This window comes from Cyphomyrmex costatus, unplaced genomic scaffold (assembly GCF_001594065.2).
Source record: "Cyphomyrmex costatus isolate MS0001 unplaced genomic scaffold, Ccosl1.0 scaffold193, whole genome shotgun sequence".
Lineage (NCBI taxonomy): Eukaryota > Metazoa > Arthropoda > Insecta > Hymenoptera > Formicidae > Cyphomyrmex > Cyphomyrmex costatus.
The window spans coordinates 3394654-3413350 of NW_017275965.1; the positions used below are offsets into that span (position 1 = coordinate 3394654).

The window sequence follows — 18697 nt, forward strand, 5'->3', positions numbered from 1 at the left end:
TCTATATGAACTATAATTAAAAAAAAAAAACATTTTTTTCAGTCACCTGTAGTCACGCGGAGCAATGCCGAATCTCTTAGATTTGGTTCCTCAGAGATACAACAAAATAAACTACGAAAATTAATAATCATCTTTCACTATAGTTATAGAAAGCACAATTGTTTACCTACGAAATATTACATCACGATTATGACGTTCTGCATTTTGGTTTACTGGCAATAATACAATGAATAAACTGGGCAATAAACCGCTGCAATCGAGTCAAACGCGACAGCTTGCACGAGTTATAACAATTTTATTTCTATCAATATAGGTTAACTTTAATCTCAATTCATCTTTTACTCATCGTTTTCTAATTCTTAGACAAGTTAAGCCAAGATTAAAATTAAACTGCATCTACAGAACATCACTAATACTATCTGTTGAATTCATAGTATTATTATTCACAAACAACAAGTAAGAAATATTAAGGGGACTATAGAGTCCTTATATATATATATATATAAATACGGATCCACGGGCGAGCTTTCGTTACGAGGCCTATGTGATTTTCCATGCAAATTGAGTTGTTCGCCTGTCATTATGCTAATAAAAGTAATGGCGCGTCGCGTAGGGATAATGCAGCTGTCGTAAATGAACCGTCGCGATCGACATCGGGGGGGGGGGGGGGGGGCAGCGGAAGGGTGCATCGCGAATCGCGACGTCGCGACATTTTTTCGCGATCGACCGTCGTCGTCGACTCGCCGCGACAGGTGGCTGACGAGATCGCGGTGAAAGTCGCTCCGGGAGCAATGCTCACGACTTCTTATCGCACACGCATCCCTTCATTAGACACGGACAATACCGGGGAAGAAGTGAAAAATGTAAAATTCATTGCGAGCGAGAGGGAAAGCGAGGGATGCCGGATTTGTCCCACGATTAGTTTTCACGAGCTGCGAACAACGACGTCAGGCGCGAAATGGAATTAGCCGCACAAGAAGAAACTTAGGAATTATCATCAGGATGAGTTTTCTCACACCGCTGCAGAATATCTCGGAGATAAGGCTAGCAGATTTCTCTCTCCTCGTGCAAAACTACGTGCCAAATATTTCCCAATTTTTTTGGTCGCGTATTTAATTATAAAGGATTCACAAATGCGTTAATTTTACATACGCGCGTATGATGCTCTCTATTTGAATAATATTCTTGCCAGACATGTTTTGCGAAACATTACGTATACATTCGTTATGTCATACATTTTCGTCAGGGCTAAACGTGTAACAACTCGTCGCAGTAGCTTCGATACGCCGAGCATCGTACGAACGTAGGGTTTCGTGATAGTAATTGCATTTATGTAAGATACGCGCGCTAAATTGCTCTGCCGGTGTGGCGTCGAAAATAATGACGCGGCGATGTGTGTAATTAACGCGCCGTCATTGTGCTTGCGCCATTTAACCCAGGTTTTCCCCCGCGGTATTAATAATGTATAGGACTCGCGAGAATTAGAGGTCTGCGCTTACTTCTCCTCTTATTTTCCGCGTACCGAACGCGAAAATGCAAACGGTGCACGTCTGAGTGACTCGTTTTCTCACAAAGCGAACGAGAGACTCGTCCACTGGAGTTGTGGTGCATCGTGGGACTGACGGCGGAAACGCGTCTGCTACCGCTCCGCGCGGCGTTACGTGCGTGCATAATGCATATCGCGTGACTCCGTCACGGATCCGGACAGTTACAACGTGTACACGCGTAACAATATCGCATATCACGGCGAATCTCTTTCTACTAATACCGACGTCTGGCATTTTAATCGAAGCCGTGCGCGCGCGAGAGAGAGAGAGAGAGAGAGAGAGAGAGAGAGAGAGAGAGAGAGAGAGAGAGAGAGAGAGAAATGGATCGCCAAGAATGCGTAACTTCGTACGAGTGAACGATAGCGTAACGAGCGTGCGTACTAATAAAAAATGAAATGCTACGCTCGTACTGTCGAGACACCTCTCTGCCGTGCCTCTCCTTCGCACGTATACAGAGTGCGAAGTGCGTACTTCTAGAGCACGCTGTATATTGTATTATATTACGACTGACTGACTAGTTACATTGTAGCGCAATTACACTATCCGTATGTTAGATCTATGCTAATGACATTGTTACGTCCGGTGTCGTATCTTGCGATCGCGATCGTAAAAGGAACGAAACACTTTTATAGTAAAATAAAGAATTTTTATTACGACGCGCGATAAACGTCGCACTAATAGAACGATACATTCAAGCCGCGAAGAAAAAAAAAATGATCACGCGACTAATCGTGTACGTTCATACAGCTCGTAAGACCGAAAACGATTCTTTGTTTTTTTCCTGTTATTCACACATCGGTCTGTTAAAATAAATGGAAACATTTTATCTCGACGCGGTGCATTAGATGCTAGTTTTTCTTTGTTACATACAAAGATGAGTGGACTCGTAGAGGAAACAAGGCTACCGTAATGACGGTTTATCGCAATTAAAATTATACTTGCTGACTACGTTGTAGCACAATTACACTATCTGCCGGTAGATCTATATTAATAACCGCTGTAATAATAACTCGTTTTTCTTTTTTAACGTCCAGATGTTCTTGCTCGAGGCTTATCTAACCGTGCAGCGTATTATGCGTTTGTCGAGAATGTTAAGAACAAGAATCGGCAACGCGGTGTTCCACGGTTTACATTTGTAAATTTGTTTGCGATTAGTTTCCTATTTCTCGGCCAAGCGATATAATTAAATAAAAAAAAAAAAACGATTATTTTGTAATTATTTCTCAATATATATTTTCGCTCGAATCTGTTCCAACCTATTTTTCTGTTTTTCTACCTCAAGATCACGTTGAATTTTATGAATTGGCCGCACATTTTTATAAAATGTTGGTTTCTCAACAAAAAGATTGCTGTTTTTGAGTGTTTACAGAACCAAAATCGGTGTTGAACAATGGATTTGACGAAAAGTACAATTTGTAAAACGTCACGTCGGAAAAACTACAGGACTGCGAGGCACACCCGCTGTGCTTTTACGAGCTGCAGGTTCAGCATGCCGACCAATTACACCTTCCACGGTTAGGTGGTTCCCCGTCTTAACGGGCAGTTAGTGCTAACATAAATGTCTCTGCTGCATGCTTTTAATTGCCCGCTTATAGCACCGCTCGCGATACACCTATGCGACGGCGAAAAAGGCAGCGGAGCCGATGTGGAAATTTGAGACGCCGTGGTATGCGAGGCGAGCGATACCTGCCTCTCGGTTTATTTTCAAACGGCCGATGAAAATCGTCGATCAGGTTTCGTCAAGCTTTGAGAATCCCCTAATAAATTTTAAGACGGTCTTTCTTCGGCGAGAGAGGCTCTTCAAACGTTATATACCTATTCCGTTTATATATACCTATTGAATCTACGAGCGTTTAATAGTGACATCGGAATACGGCGCGAGATCGCAAGATTATGTACATTCCTTTCCAACACGCTCCAATAGTAAATAACACCGTAAATCTGGCTCGACCTTATTATAAGTCACTTAACCGACATTCGTTTTCGACGTATGCATTGCGTGGGTGTGCGATGTTCAGATTGCCGTATCGTGGGCTCCATCATGAGGGCCGTGGCGGAAGACTCAACCGGATACATCCGCGCGATAACTTCTGGCTCGAGTAGGAATACTTGAATTTCGGTTATTAATTTCGTGAGGGGCGCGACGGGGTGCTACGACCCCCTCGTGCGTGTCAAACCGGGGTTGGCCCTTCGTCGTGACTCGCCCTTGGGATCCCCCTGAGACAATGGTCCCCCGCGGCGCTGGATGTCTCCGACGACGTCTAGGGACCCCCATCGGGACGAATGCCATAGTCTCCATTTTACTACTATAGAGATGTCAGTTATCCGTCCCATCATTTCGTATTTGAGCCCGGGTTTGCAGGTCTCCTTCGCCCTCCCCCTCCCTTCGAATTATTGGAACGACTGTATTGCCGTCGCGCAAGGTTACATTATTGCACAAAAAGGACGATTTTGCTGAAGGATTTTGTCCTTTGTTTGAACTATGAAAATAATTATGTATTTTGTAGAAGACTAAAACTGGTTGATAGAATATCGATATTTTTACAGCATTGCTGTCATCATACTTAAATTTCCTACATAATTTTTTGAATGGACAAAATTATTTTTAGATGTATATGTATCCAACTATATCTTTAGATATTCGTCTTTTTAAACACTCAAACAGAAATAGTTATTTTCGTGCTCACTATGTAATCTTTCTTTCAATAATAAAAATAAAATAAAGAAAAATGTTAACAAAAATAATAAGTAAAATTCATTTTACCAATGTATATTTGAATAATTAAAATAAATTTGTAATCCATATTTCCTTTAAGTGAATCTTATTTTTGGAACATTTCTCGCAATCAACGCAGTATATGAACATGAGAAAAGTACTCAATAATTTGTACAATCAGGATATAATTTGTAGTTAATTCGTATTTCGTGTTGTAAACATTATTATTATTTCAACTAATCAGACATCTATTTTTAAACATCCCTCGTTTATTATTGCAGGTATAGAAATGAAATAAGAATCAACAATTGAATAGACCTTTAACCTACGGATAATTCTTCAAATGCAATGTGTTTGTGTAATTGAAGAGTTGAGGAAAATAGCGGATAAGTATCACGTGTACGTCGAATGATTTACGTCAATAAACGTCGAAAGATAGCTACGTTTTAACTCCAATGTACCTATCTATTACGTATATCTAATTGTAGATATTAAAAAACCAAATAAAGTATACTTACGCCCTGCAGATGGTTCGTTGCAATGTCCACACGAAGATTAGTCGTCGATCCCAAGGTGTGCGTATGTAACATACAAAAATATGTACCGTTAATGGTACCGATCGATCAAGTTTTTCCGCGCAGTATTTTTTCGAATAACGAATTATTGCTACATTTTAAAGTTTTGCCTCGTGCGGCATACTTTTTAACGATTATTAGCAATGTAAACTACATGCATGCTGATATGCGCAAAACTTCTCGCCGTTCGTGAATGCACCCTGTGAGCTCTCGTGCCTACGAAGTAACCGGCGCTCCGCAATTAATTGCCGACCATCGGGGCACGGTTTTTCTCTCCCGGCCCGAACCCATTACTTTGTAGCATTTGGCTGGTAACTTAATGACCTATACTCACGGAAGTCGGATCCTGAAACAGAAAAAGCGTGAAGCCATGGGTTAGACATGCTACTCAAAATTCACAGTGCGCTACGAAACGTTTAATTTTCAATTTTAAGGATCGAGCGTAGCAACGGCACGGTGGCGGCGGCGGCGGCGGCAACAGCAGCGGCACTACTCCTCCCGGTAGCCAGTTTCCGCTTTATTGCTCCTTTTTAAATTGCATTCGCTTAGAAATTCCGCTCGCACCACTCTCGTCGGTCGTATTATACGTAGTTGAGTACGTGCTTACACGTAGGACGGGGGAGAAGGAGGACAGTCGACATTATGCCTGCATAATAATCGGATTGTAAATCGGCCGTGCGACGAAATAGCGTCCTGCCCCCGTGGTACGTGCATAACGTCGCACGCAGTTTCTAAGTATAAAGACGTTCGTCAATTTGTTATGCATGCCTCGGTGGGACGAAAATTGCATTTAATTCGCCGTCGCTCTTGCCCGGCGACCGTCCGCGGGGCTACGGCTGCCGTGGACGCTACATTGACTACATAAATGTAGATGTTCCATTTAAAAAGCCATTTTCGCGTGTTTAGCATAATACGTAATCGCGCGAACCGCCGGTCTGTCGGATCATCCCCGCCGCGTCCGTCGTCTGCAAAAGGGTTACCGCGCGCGTCGTTAACCGTAAGAAGAAAAAGAGAATATCGCGAACAAAAATATTCCTCGATCGACATTCTCCGAACAGTTTATTCCCCGCGCAAACGAGATTCCATTAAAATATGATACGCGAGGAGTTTTGAAATTTTTTTTTCTATCTAATTATATACGCAGTCATAAAACAAAGCATGAATTCCTGCATGCTTTTACACAAATTTTTTTTAATGAAGAGATTATGACGTCATAATTTATTTCTTCTCTTGACGATTATGTTAGTTACATCGTCATCATAATTAATGCTTGGAAAAAAATATCACTAATTTGTATGCACTATTTATTTACGCTATTTATACAATGTGCACAATCTGTTTTCCTTTTTATTTTTCCTAATTCTCTCTCTCTGGCACTGATATTTTTTCGTTGACAGAAAATTTTGCGGCTAACTACGGTTTCGTTTAAAAACACAGCGACGTCTCTGACGCGAGCGCGTTTCAATCAATCCGCAAATAAATGGTAATTCAACGCGACGCGTCGCGTAATTCACACGATGTGCACACACCCGTTCTCGTTCCGCTCTCTTTACTCTTCGGTGGACAGTTTTACCACCTTTCGATAGTACCGGTTGTCAAGCAGTTCGGCGAGAAAAACCCGTTGTCGAGTCGCAAGCGAAATCGCCGGGGTATATCGAAATCATGCATTCGCGGTGCGTGCATCGCCGCGGTTCAGTGAAATCCCCAGCGATGAACGGTAAACGGTAAATTTTGGTTTAATTAAAACCCGATGGCTTGCGTAATTCTCTAATCCTCTTTAATTCGAGACAACATGTACTGTACGTGTCGAATTATGATAAACGTGTGAGAAGAAACGCGTCGGCACGTTTCCACCGACCGCGAGAAAACTTTCGAGAGCGCCGTTCGCGGCTAAAAGGCGGAAGAGACGAGAGCCGCGTGTTTCGAATCTCGATTCGACGTCCCGAAGCGGCGTACAAGATAGATGGTAATACGATTATCTATGGGGATGCTCCGCGCGAACGCAGGATATACATGCAGTTATACGCGATTGCTACCAGCGGCCGTTATGAACACAGACTATCGCGCCAATAAACGTTTGTACGAGTTTACAGAAAAAAAAGAACATAAGAACGTAAATCGAGCGAATCAGGAAAAGAGCGAGAGAGAGAGAGAGAGAGGGAGAGAGAGAGAGAGAGAGCGAGAAGGAGATGGAGAGGAAGAGGGGTAAGAGGAGAGAAAGGGAAAGAAAGAAAGACGAGAGGATGAGGATACCTGTAGAGAGGCTCGCCGCAAAATCGCTCCGGCTCCCACCGGAATTTTAACTTTTAATAATAAAGCGAGGGAGTCTCGCGTTGTTACGTTATGATAGCGCACGCGAAGGGAGGGAAGGGAATGAGGGGGGTATGGAGGCGAATTAAAGGCGGTAGAAGGAAGTTCTCTCCGTCCTCGGCTCACCTGCGGCCGGGGCCCGGGGTAAACCGCAGCACAGGGTACCGCCGCCACCGCGTAATTGCCAAGCTCTCACTTACCGGTCGTTCGATTGATTATTATTTTTACGCACTGCGACCCACCTGACCCCGCCGCGAAGCGTGTGCGAGAGCGAGTCGATCGCCGATCGCCGCGTTGCGCGCCTTAGATCTCGTCATTAAGGCATCGCAGCGGCATGCTCTTCACGGTGGACAAATTCAGTCCTTTATGTTACATCAATGGCATTTTCAAGATTCTTTCTCGATGAAAAAAATCACAGTTTTTTTTTGCCAAACTATTTTTATGTCAATTCGACAATTTTCTGGGAATTTTTGAATTAATTTATTATTTTGAAATCTATAAAAAAAAACAGTTTTGCTGAAATGTCTAAAAATTTAACTACACTGAGGGAAAAATGTACTAAATTCTAATAAATATTTGTTTGAATAGTGCCAGTTGAATATAAACTAAAAGTAAACAATACCTTTGTTTGATACAAGAATCATTAATTTGATTCAACTATTATTATATTTTATTTAGAAAATCTTTTTCATAAATAAATGTTACATTAGTACTATTCCAACAATCGTTTATTAAAATTTAATACGTTTTTCTCTCACTCAGTAGATACAGACCTGAAAATAATTTTGTAGGACTATTAAAATAATTACATAGAACACTCGAGAGTTAATTGCTAGAATATAAAAATTTCTTACAGCATCATGCTTGAGTTTTCTACATAAATACTTTGATGATTCCCCCAACACACAAAATTATTTTCAGATCAGTATCTAATTAAATTTTTAGATAGTTCTACATAATCGTTTTTTCCATGTAGACAATCCGATTGGTAGAATGTTTAGTTATTAATTTTAACATTTATTTAGTTATTAAATTATTAGCAGTATAACATTTAATTTCTCCTGTCTATATTTTCTGATGGAGAATCAATCGCGTTTATTATACAATTCGCAAGCTTTACTTTCCAACGTATTTGAATCTATCAAAATCTATCGCTGATCGGTCTGTCGGTCGATCGGTCGGTCGGTCGGTCGGTGGCGAGCTATTATCTTTATATACCTCGACCCACCTGACCTTAATGTACTGATCGCTGCCGCTCCTTGAATCATGTTATTAAACCGCTTGATCTTATGGACAAAGGTTGCCAGGTGTGGGGAACGGCGAAATCACGCGAAAGCGCTTCGAGAGAGCGTTCTTCTTTTTCTCCTCCTTTTTTTTTCATAATCAAAATGTGAATACACCGGAAGTCGTGATCGTATAATTAAATAACAAAGTAGGAATTCCTGGGAGAGATTGGGTGGTGGATCGCGCGCGCGGGTCTTTTATACGCAACAGAGTGCGGCGGTTACGCGGCTTAGCTCAACGTGGCGCAAACAAATTAAAACATCCGCCTAACGTTGTTGCATTTTAAGCAACGCTTTACCTCGCCTGCAAAGCTCGTGAATATAAACGCGAACCGGAAGAAAGCGCAGAGATGGAAACGCAACGCAATGTAACGCAATGCAGAAATAGGAACGTAAGCCTCGCGATGTCTTCGTCGTGCTCTTTCTTCGGTAAGAAGTACAAAGTAATTGGATTCTCAAAGGTGGAAAGCTGTGGATGTGCAGAAGAGAAGAAACCTGGCGAGAGAAGCCGTGTAACACTGTAGGAAAGAGGCACAATGAGCTGTATATAAATAAAAAGCTCAACGAGCGAGTCTTGCCAAGCGCAAGCTCGGAGAGAGTTACGAGACCAAAGAAAACCTGCCCGCGTTGTACCGAATAATAATTACATTCCGCCACTGTTTACGTACAAAGTACAGAAAATTTTTCAAAGAAAGAGGAAGAGCGTTTGTGTGAGAGAGAAAGAGAGTCGACAAGCTCAGTGAATAAAAATACTATTTATTTTGTCTGTAGAGTTCCAGTTCTCTCGGAATTGTTTCGAGTCGCGACAGGTGCTACCCGAGCCAATTAAAAGGTCCACTTTTGATGAATGAGGGGTCATGTATTGTAATCGTGAAAAAATATGTAAATTGAGTATAAATATCGCTAAGTAATAATTGCTTGGCGAATGAATAGAACGATCGATCATATCTCGAATGCAAATCGAATGTCCGGCCGCGATATCGACCGTGAACTTTGGACGCGTGTACACGCACATACACGCACACGTACAGACGGTTTACTCATTTAAACTAAATTATTCCAAATAAATGAGCGTGTCCTCGGTAGTGCCTACATACCCCGGGACATTCATTCACCCTTAATTAATGATCCGCTCGAAAGTCGGCAGGATTAATCGCGTGCAATCAGATCACCGTAATTAATTACTTCGTGTTGGAAGCACTTTGTTTGCGTCGGCGAGGGCTATCTTGATGAAATGAAATTGCGCGACGTTGTGTCTGAAAATGTGCAAGTCAACGCGCGATACAAATGACTTACTCTTCGTCAAGCTTGTTTCCTTGCTTATTTCAGTACGTCGGATAATTATTGATTTCACGAACCATCATAAAGTATTACTTTTCTCATAAATTTGTTTTAATCATTTACGATCTTTAATTAATCCTCAATTATAAAAAAAAAAAAGATATCCTCCCTAACGTGGTACGGAGGCAATTTATTCGCTTGCCACGTGACAAGCTTGCCCTTGTAAAATAACAACTCTTATTGGATCGTATTAAAAAAATGTACTCTTTCATTATCATCCTTCTTTTTTCGTGAATGCAATGACCTGACGACTTTTTTCACTTTTCTCCAACAACTTCACTTCTATCAATTTTTCGGGCACGCGAAACTGCCTACGGCATGTATAAAAGGTCATATATTATATAATACAACGGAACGATGATAATATCAGATCGTATTCGAACACGTAGACGAGAAACTCGAGATGGTTTATGACGTGCGAGCGAGTGAAGCGGTACGCAAAAGCAGAGGAGGAAGATCTTTACGACCTTCTTGATGGTGCGAAATCGTCTCTTTCTTGAAGCTTCCGCCTCTATCCTTTGACAAGACATTGCCGTGGCTAAATCGTTGGCTCCACTGTGTGCAAGGAGGGATCCCTTTCTCATATATGAAATGGAATACGTGCCGTGTTGTACCGACAGCCATCGCGCAGGCAAGCAGATGCGTAATATTTCGGTAGGGAATGTATGTCGTCACGGTATAAAATATCGTCGTAAGCGTCACCTTTGCTAGTCTACGATCGCGATTGCGATCGAAGGCGTAGCTATGGTATAAACAGAGAAGAATAACCTCCCATTTACTGATGGTTATTTCTCCTTTCACAAATGCAGAAAAAGCCAAGAATCTGTTATCATTAGAAAACATCTTATGAGGCGAAAGAGTTATCTCAATAGTCGGAAAATTTTGTTCGTGATTGCGATCGAATATGCGTAGCTGTATTATAAATAAAAAATAATTATGTATAGGGTAGATATAGAGGCTATATTTTCCTTTTACAAATGTAGAAAAGATGAAAAATATGTTATCATTAGAAAATATCTTATCAGGCGAGAGAGAATTATCTAGATTAGAGATTATTTCAATGGCCGGTATTCATAGTCGCTTCTTCTATTTCAGGACAGTCTTAAATAATGTCTTAAGATGCTAATAATAAGCTCTGTGATTGATTAAGACCGTACTTAAGACAGTTTTAGATAAAAGAACTTACTGTGAATACGGACTTGCATATGCAGTTCTTACGTTTAAAGATCTGATTACATTCCTAATAAGACGATATTCATTACTGTCACTAAACAATAAATATTAACGCAAAGTAAATCATCTCAACCGCAATCTCAAGTGCCATCGACTACTGCGATAAATCTACTTTTTTTTTTAAGAATTGCTATCGCACGAACGAATCCGGTTTAAAACTATTAAGATAACTAGTGACTATTAATAAAACTAATGTAATGAACGAATCGCTCGCGGAAATTGAGAAAATGGATTAAGGCCCGGTCTCGGGGAAACAATAGATCATATTGTTCATGCCCGAAAGGCAAAGCAATAAAGAAACAATCTTGAGTGCCGCATTGTGAGTCGTTTACAGAATGATGAACGAGCGATTCGGATTGCAAATCTTATCAAACAGAAGGAGATAGCGAAGCGCGAGACACCTCTTTGTGCACGTCGTGCGTGGATATTCCTCGAGAGGAAAAGGGACTGAAAAAAGGAGAATGGTCAAAGGTCATCGAGGCGAAGACTGACACCCACACACACTCTTAGAGAGCCGCACCCAGGTAAATTATTCTGCGAAAGTTACAAACACGCGGAGACGGTCGTGCATCACGACGATTATCAATTGTAGATCTGCGACGTAAACGAGAAATATAATAAAATAATAAAAATTGTTTGTGCTTTTCACACAAAATATTTACAGCAACTATTCTAGATCGGTTGCAATCTTTTCTCGAATAGCAGATCTCGCTTTCTCGAAAGAAACGCAATCGGGGCGCGTGGAAAACTCGTGACTTTCCATGGAATTACATTAGCCGCGGTATGCGAACGCAGGTTTCTTTATTAGAATCCTATTTTGAATTTATGTGGGTAAAAACGGATAAACAAGTCACCGGGAGGAGACTTGTAATTGCGGCTTCAATTACGCCGATGGTACAATGGTGCTCCGATCCCTATCGGCTCTTCACTTTCTAAGCGGACTGGGTTTCTGGTGTAACCGATCCACTGAGATCGGTGAGAGACTACTTCTGTTTCCGAATCTCACGCTCTCGTCTGAGATATGGCGTCATAGATAGACCTTTGCATCTAAACAACACACATCATAATTTCGACAAGACCAATCTGAAATGAGTTTCCCTTAAATGCTGCGTACATATTCTCTTATTTTCGTTTTCTCATGTTCTTTCTTTTCTACGAGAAAAATTTATGTTTAGAAAGAGGAGGAATTACTTATTGTTAGAAGGGAACATTGTTTCATAGGTCACCACATGATCAAATTACGTCGCCGCACTTTGCTTGTTAATTTACGGCACGGTTAATTTGACCCAGAAGCTCAGAATGACAGCCGGGTGAAGCGCGCGGTAGTCAACCCCTGACGGAATAATTTTGCTTTCCTCCAACGTTCTGCGAACGAACGAGTGGCGCCTGGCCCACCCCCTGACCTATTCCCTCCTTCTATCCTTCCCCACCATTTTATACCCGTGGGCGGATCCCGGATGGACCTAATAAATTGTTTGTTGTAATTAAATGAGTTCGAGGGAATCATGTAGGGCGTGTGGGGTGGGACGGGGAGACGTGAGAGAGTGAGGGGGACAGAGGCCGGGGAATAGGGCCTCTATATATAAAGGAATAAAGATGAACGGCCTATGGATGGGCCGCTATCTGCGCCGTTGGAACAGAAACACGCTCGTGGCGCGACAGCCCCTGACAAATGACGGCCCGAGCGGGGCTATTGCCGCCGCCCCCCAGCAACCCCTCCTCGTACACGCCGCACAACGCCGTACCCCTCTATACGAACGGTCGAGCCACCCCCGACGCCGCCGCGCCGCTCGCCGACCGGGGGCCCGGGCCATGATTAAACAGGGGGGGAAAACGAAATTGACCGGCGAATATTCCGCGGTGCGCGCCCGAGTGCGCTTGATAAACTCTCGATTGGCTCTGCCGAGCAACACGATTGCGGGCCGCTTTCATGGGAACGAACTCCGGCTCGTGAAACACCATTGCCGCGGGACGGATATTTTTTTGTCTGCCCGCGGAAAGTTCTCTGCGTGGAAAAGAAGAGAAGAGTGACTGGTGAAATCCATCGATGTGATTCGATCTTGTAGTTTTGGAAACGTTGTGGCAGATTATTAGGGGTGGTCGTTGTTCCCTACTTTAATTTTTAAATTCTTTGGAGTGGAAAACCAGTCTTGAAAAAAAATGTTTAATTGGATTCCAAGTTTGAAGGGGTTAAAATTGAAAAAGAGTGTCTCAATTTTCAATTTTAACCCCTTCAAACTTGGTATCCAATTAAACAGTTTTTTATAATAATTCCATTTATGCGCGCATTTTAATAAATAATTCATACTAAATAATTTTTTTCAAAATGTTGACCACTTTTTTAACATATACATTATTATGTACATCAGATCTTACATGATATGGATAGAATTAAATAATTTCAACGAACGTCTCTATAAATTTGTGCATTATTAAAAAATTATTAAAAAATCGATAGAACAAGAAATAGCGATGTCTGAGAGATCTGCTTAATAGAAGATATTTTTGAGGGGCTTTTCAATTTTATTACTTGCAGTTGATATACGTCGACACGATCCCGCTCTTGTTCCTCTTAAGGAGGGATAAGGTTCCCTCTTTCTATACGATGAAAGTAAAGGGCGAGAGAGCGAGCGTATATCAGAGTAGAGCGAATATATCCCGCGCAAACGTCGTCCGCGCAATGTAACCGTCGTTGCAGCGGGGCACATTCTATTTGATTTGCAATTCGAGCGAGTCGTCCTCGCGCGCACGCGGTGAGACGGGAAACAAGAAGCCCGCGAACGTATATCCGTTACGTGCGAGGCAGTGGAACGGAAAGAGACGAATTGAAAATCGCCGTTCCTCGCGTCGTGTCCCGGGGTGAAAATGCAATCTCCGCGAAGCGACGCGATGGTTCATCGCGGATACGAACAAATTGATTTTAGTCACCCCCTTCCATACCCCTCCCCCCCTTCCGACCCACCCCGGGAGCTCCTTCCGTTAAACCAACATCGCAACGCGCGGGAGAAAAATCACGCGCACGCGTGCTAACATTTCCCGTGCATTTATCCTGGAACTAATTGCCGGTTTGGCGTGTCGGCTTTCTTTCGGTCGCTTGGGAACAGACATTATGTGTACTTTCTCAAATGAGGATTGAAATGAAAGAACCGGCTCGGAAGAAAATTGAATCTCATCGAATCGTTGCGAACTTTTTACTTCGATAAAATAATATATGCTGTAAAATCTTGCGGCTATTATGGTATAATTATGTGATTGAGCGATTGGTAAAGTTACGAAATATATTTCTGATCGTATGGAGCAATGTAATTATCTCTCTCTCTCTCGCGAGAAAAAGATAATTGTATTATAGGGAATAAATTTGTATTACAGTCAATTATTTCTTCATAAAATAAAATTACAATATTTGTAATTGCCGTGTAAAATTTTAAATATTACGTAAGATTCACGTAAATCTAGATATCATTAATCTCTTTCGGTGAGAGATTAAATGAAAAAAGTGATACTGAGCAATTGCTTTGCGCTCGGTACGTGAACCATGAGGGAAAACCATGCTATCAATGCGAGTGTCGAGACAGAAGAGAGGGAGAAGGACGAGTACAAGCGCAGATAGATTCGGAATGCCGCCGATGGATTTGACAGAGAGCCTCGCCGAAGCGTTGTCGCGTCATTTTGTATTTTATTTTCGAGAGTAGCGCGCGGATTGGACACGGCGCGTTAACAGCACTCGTTGTAATGCTTTATAATGCCCCGCGACTATCTCCCATCCCTCCGTGGCTCTTGGCGCCACTGGATAACAACGGGAAAAGGGACAGCTCGCACCAGCCGTCGGATTTTTCGTGATAAAATATGACGGTAAAGCCCCAGAGGGCAAGGTCCGAGCGAGACGGCAATGCCCGTGGTTTAATCCGCGAATTTTCGCGCTAGAAACGTAAAAATTCGTTCGCAAAAATGATTTTTCGTTGGCCTTTAATTTCTTGTGATAGTTATCTTCATCTTGAAGAGAATTTATAGAATATAAAATCTATATAATTACATTCTATTAGCTAAATAGTTTTCCAGTTGTCGTTACAGATTGATAAACTATTTGACTAATAAGATGTATGAAATAAAGATAACTATCACACAAGAAATTAAAAGTTTCGCGAATAAATTTTTACGTTTCCAGCGCAAAAATTTGTTTGCGAAATCGATCTTTCGTTAATCTTTAATTTCTTCTAATAGTATATTTTCGTCTCGAAAAGAATTTACAGAAGATATATTAAAAAGTGACAATATCCTATTAATAAAATAATTTCCTAATTTCCAAAGCGATTTGCAAAGGCATCCATATCTCTGAATTTATCAGTCGACAGATTGGCGAATATCGCAAATCGATCATAATCTCCACAAGAATTCGAGGCAATTCGTCCCGATGGCGTAATTCACCGCGAGCGAGCATAATGGGACACCATTTGCCCGCATATACGCGCATTATTGCACCCCCTCCGCTCTGCTCCGCTCCATCTTCCTCTCTCGTCGAGCGCAAGCGGGTACGAGCGAGCGAGCGAACGCGAACGGTATGGTGCATCTTTTATTCATCCGACAGAGTGGAGCCTTAATTTGAATTGAATAGGATTTATAAATTATTTCAAATTATAGTTGCGACGCATGACACACACACTGAGTCTGTCTGGTGCTCCGGTAGCTACCGGGAACGTTGCTGAATGCAGTAACGGCCGCGATGGCGACGGCGACGACGACGACGACGATGACGATGGCGACAACGGCGCTGGCGACCGGCGATCACGATACGGCGCTCTTTACCGAGTCCAGATTGCACCGACAGGTGCAACGCATATACCTCGTTCCAGTAAGCGGGATAAAGAGAAAAATAGATACAAGAGAGCGAAAGAGAGAAAGAGGAAGGGAAGGGTACGATGAGCTGAACGCGGTCGAAGCCTTTTCTTGTGTCGACTCTCGCCGGGTTCTCTTACGTAAGCACGTGCATCGGCTTCTCACGATGGAATTCGAAGTCCCTCGGGCGTCATTGCGTCGGAAATCCGCGCGACTCCGATCCGGGGATGAAGAAAAGCATTTCTCTCTTGACTCCGGATATCGCTCTTCTATCGGGATCCCTTCTGACCGGTGTTCGGCGATTGACAGAGAAACGGAGCGAGTAAGTACAGAAAAACTTCTGCGCTACGGAAGAAAAAGTTGCATCGAGAAGCGATCGCCTAGGTGATGCATCGACGCAGTCGTAAAGAAGTTGAATCGGCGCATAGTTTCCAACGAGCTGACATAAAAACGGCGAAGCTTTATTACTCCCGATAGAAATGTATCGAAACGTCAGTAACTTGTCGTTATACGCAATCTCTGTTGGCGATTTCTCTTCGTGTGCATTTCTCAATCTTGGAATCAAAAGATGTAATCGTAATTTCATGAAATGTACTTTTCTATTTTCGAAATTGCTAAATTAATCGTTTCAAAGAAAGAGCGTGCTATAACGTAAAATTTTTATGTAAAACAATTTGTAAATATGATTATTCATAAATGTTAGCACTCCTTGATGAGTCGAAAACAATAATGATCATTATGCGAATGCTCGACGAAGAGAGAATTAGGAAAATCATTTATTAGGCAAGCTGTCCGTCGCAGCTGATGTAATCCTCAGATGTTGGCGCCGGATAGCGCTCCCTTTTTGTCGCATGAAGACGATTTGATCTTGACTTCATCCTATGTCAAAATTGTGATTAAAATATTTACTTTTAAACTTAATCTGTTTCTCATCAATTCTCTCCCTCTCTCTCTTTCAAACAATAACAAAATAATTCAAGAAGTATTAGATTCTGTATTTTAATCCACTATAATACTAATAATTATGAATCGACAAGTCGCAAGAATTTTGCATTAAATCTATAAATATTTCTATATATTTTTCGTTATTCTACAGTAAAAACATGTAAAAACAATTAGAGTAAAAACAATTAGAAATTTTTAAGATGATAAGAAATATATGTATGTCCAGCTTCAAAGTACCGACATTGACCGGGTTAGGTTTTATTTCCGAATGACACATGATGTCGAATTCGTCTGTCATTCCTCTTCGTCTCCGTTTCATCTCTTTCTTTCTCAGCGTGTGGGCAGCAAGAACTCAAAGAGCGTACGCATTATGAATTACAGATTGACTTATACGTACGTATCGATCGAATGCACTGCGGGTAACGCATACCTACATTCATTATGTAAGGAATTTATGCCTAAATTTTAAGCAAAATCGTAAAGCTCTCGTAACATATTTTCGTAAAATTTATAAGAACTTTTAAGTGCTTTATACAATATCTTTACATATAACTTCTTATTAACCATAAGTTTTACAAAAAATTATAGATATTTACGTACGAATAATCATACGTTTTATACAATACATACGCATTAAACTATACAACTAGTTATAAGTTCTTACAAGTTTTACGTGAATAAGTTACGAGTCTTACGATTCTTAGAATTGATTCATTACTAGAAATAGGCGCAACAGGAGCTATTAGCATCAGGACTGTATAGTTCAGAACTAGTGATAAAAGTCTACCAACATGAAGGGGAGATCAGGCTTCAGTTTGAATCCCGAAGCACCCTGACGTTTGAAAAAATGGGAAGGGAGCTGCTGTCGAGTTGTCTATTCTCATCTGTCATCTTCGTCATGAAGATGGAATAGAGGGAACGAATATGAGAAAAGAGATGCGATAGACTCGCATATACACACGCACGTGTACATATATAAATGTATATATATAAATATATATATATTCATATTTGTGTGTGACACGCGGTGTATCAGATAGAATCCGGACAATTTTCAAAATAAAATTACCGCCATATAATAATTCGACAACCGAAATAAAATAATTCGACAAACCTAGACGGCATGAAGTAAGGTCTGATCCATTGGGAACAAACACATAACTTTGTCATGGCCAAGCTGGTTAAGAACTGTTCATTTTTGATGATCCTAGACTCTCGATTTGAAAATTATCCGAAAAGCGGCTATTTTTAAGATAAGTGTATCTACGACATCTCGGATCGTTCATGAGGATCTCAGATACATATCTTATATTATAAAGGCAAGACAGATATTCTCTAAGGACACCAAGAGACTTGCTCGCTGTGCTCTCTTAAGTACGAAGCTGGATTATTTCGTGTAAACCGTGATTGAGTGACACTCAAACAAGATTCGATATCTCAATGCTGCATCGCTGAAATGTTGAGACGTCGTTCGCGAGTATGGAGATCCTGGATTCCGGCCCAGAATTAAAACGATAACCGAAGTAGAGAGCGGCTATATTGAATAAAATTGTTTTTAGGGACGCCCTAACCCAAATATAAGAATATTTTTCAAAGACTTGTTATTTCTTATTGAAATAAATGATTCTGAAAAATCACATGGATTTGTTCGGATTCTACTGGTACACCCTGTATATGCATGTGTGTGCATATATATATTGTCGGGGTACGTCATCCGATTAATTTGTTGTTAGCAAACAGGTTGGCAAACTGCGAGCGGATGCTGGCTCGAGCAAATAAAGGAGCCTCCATTTATTAAGCCGGTAATAAAATAGCGCTCCTTCGTTCTTCGTTTCTCCGCAAGTCTTCCTTCTTCTCTCTCTCTCTCTCTCTCTCTCTCTCTCTCTCTCTCTCTCTCTCTCTCTCTCTCTCTCT

General features: G+C 41.5%; 1 protein-coding gene across 1 annotated transcript in view; it reads right to left on the reverse strand.

Moving 5' to 3' along the window:
* Positions 1-18697, reverse strand: part of sowah (ankyrin repeat domain family member sosondowah) — a 113397-nt gene that overhangs the window by 34851 nt on the left and 59849 nt on the right. The window contains exon 7 of the mRNA XM_018538302.1: positions 5172-5184. Coding sequence (XP_018393804.1) covers positions 5172-5184 — 13 coding nt within the window. The remainder of the gene's footprint in view (positions 1-5171; positions 5185-18697) is intronic.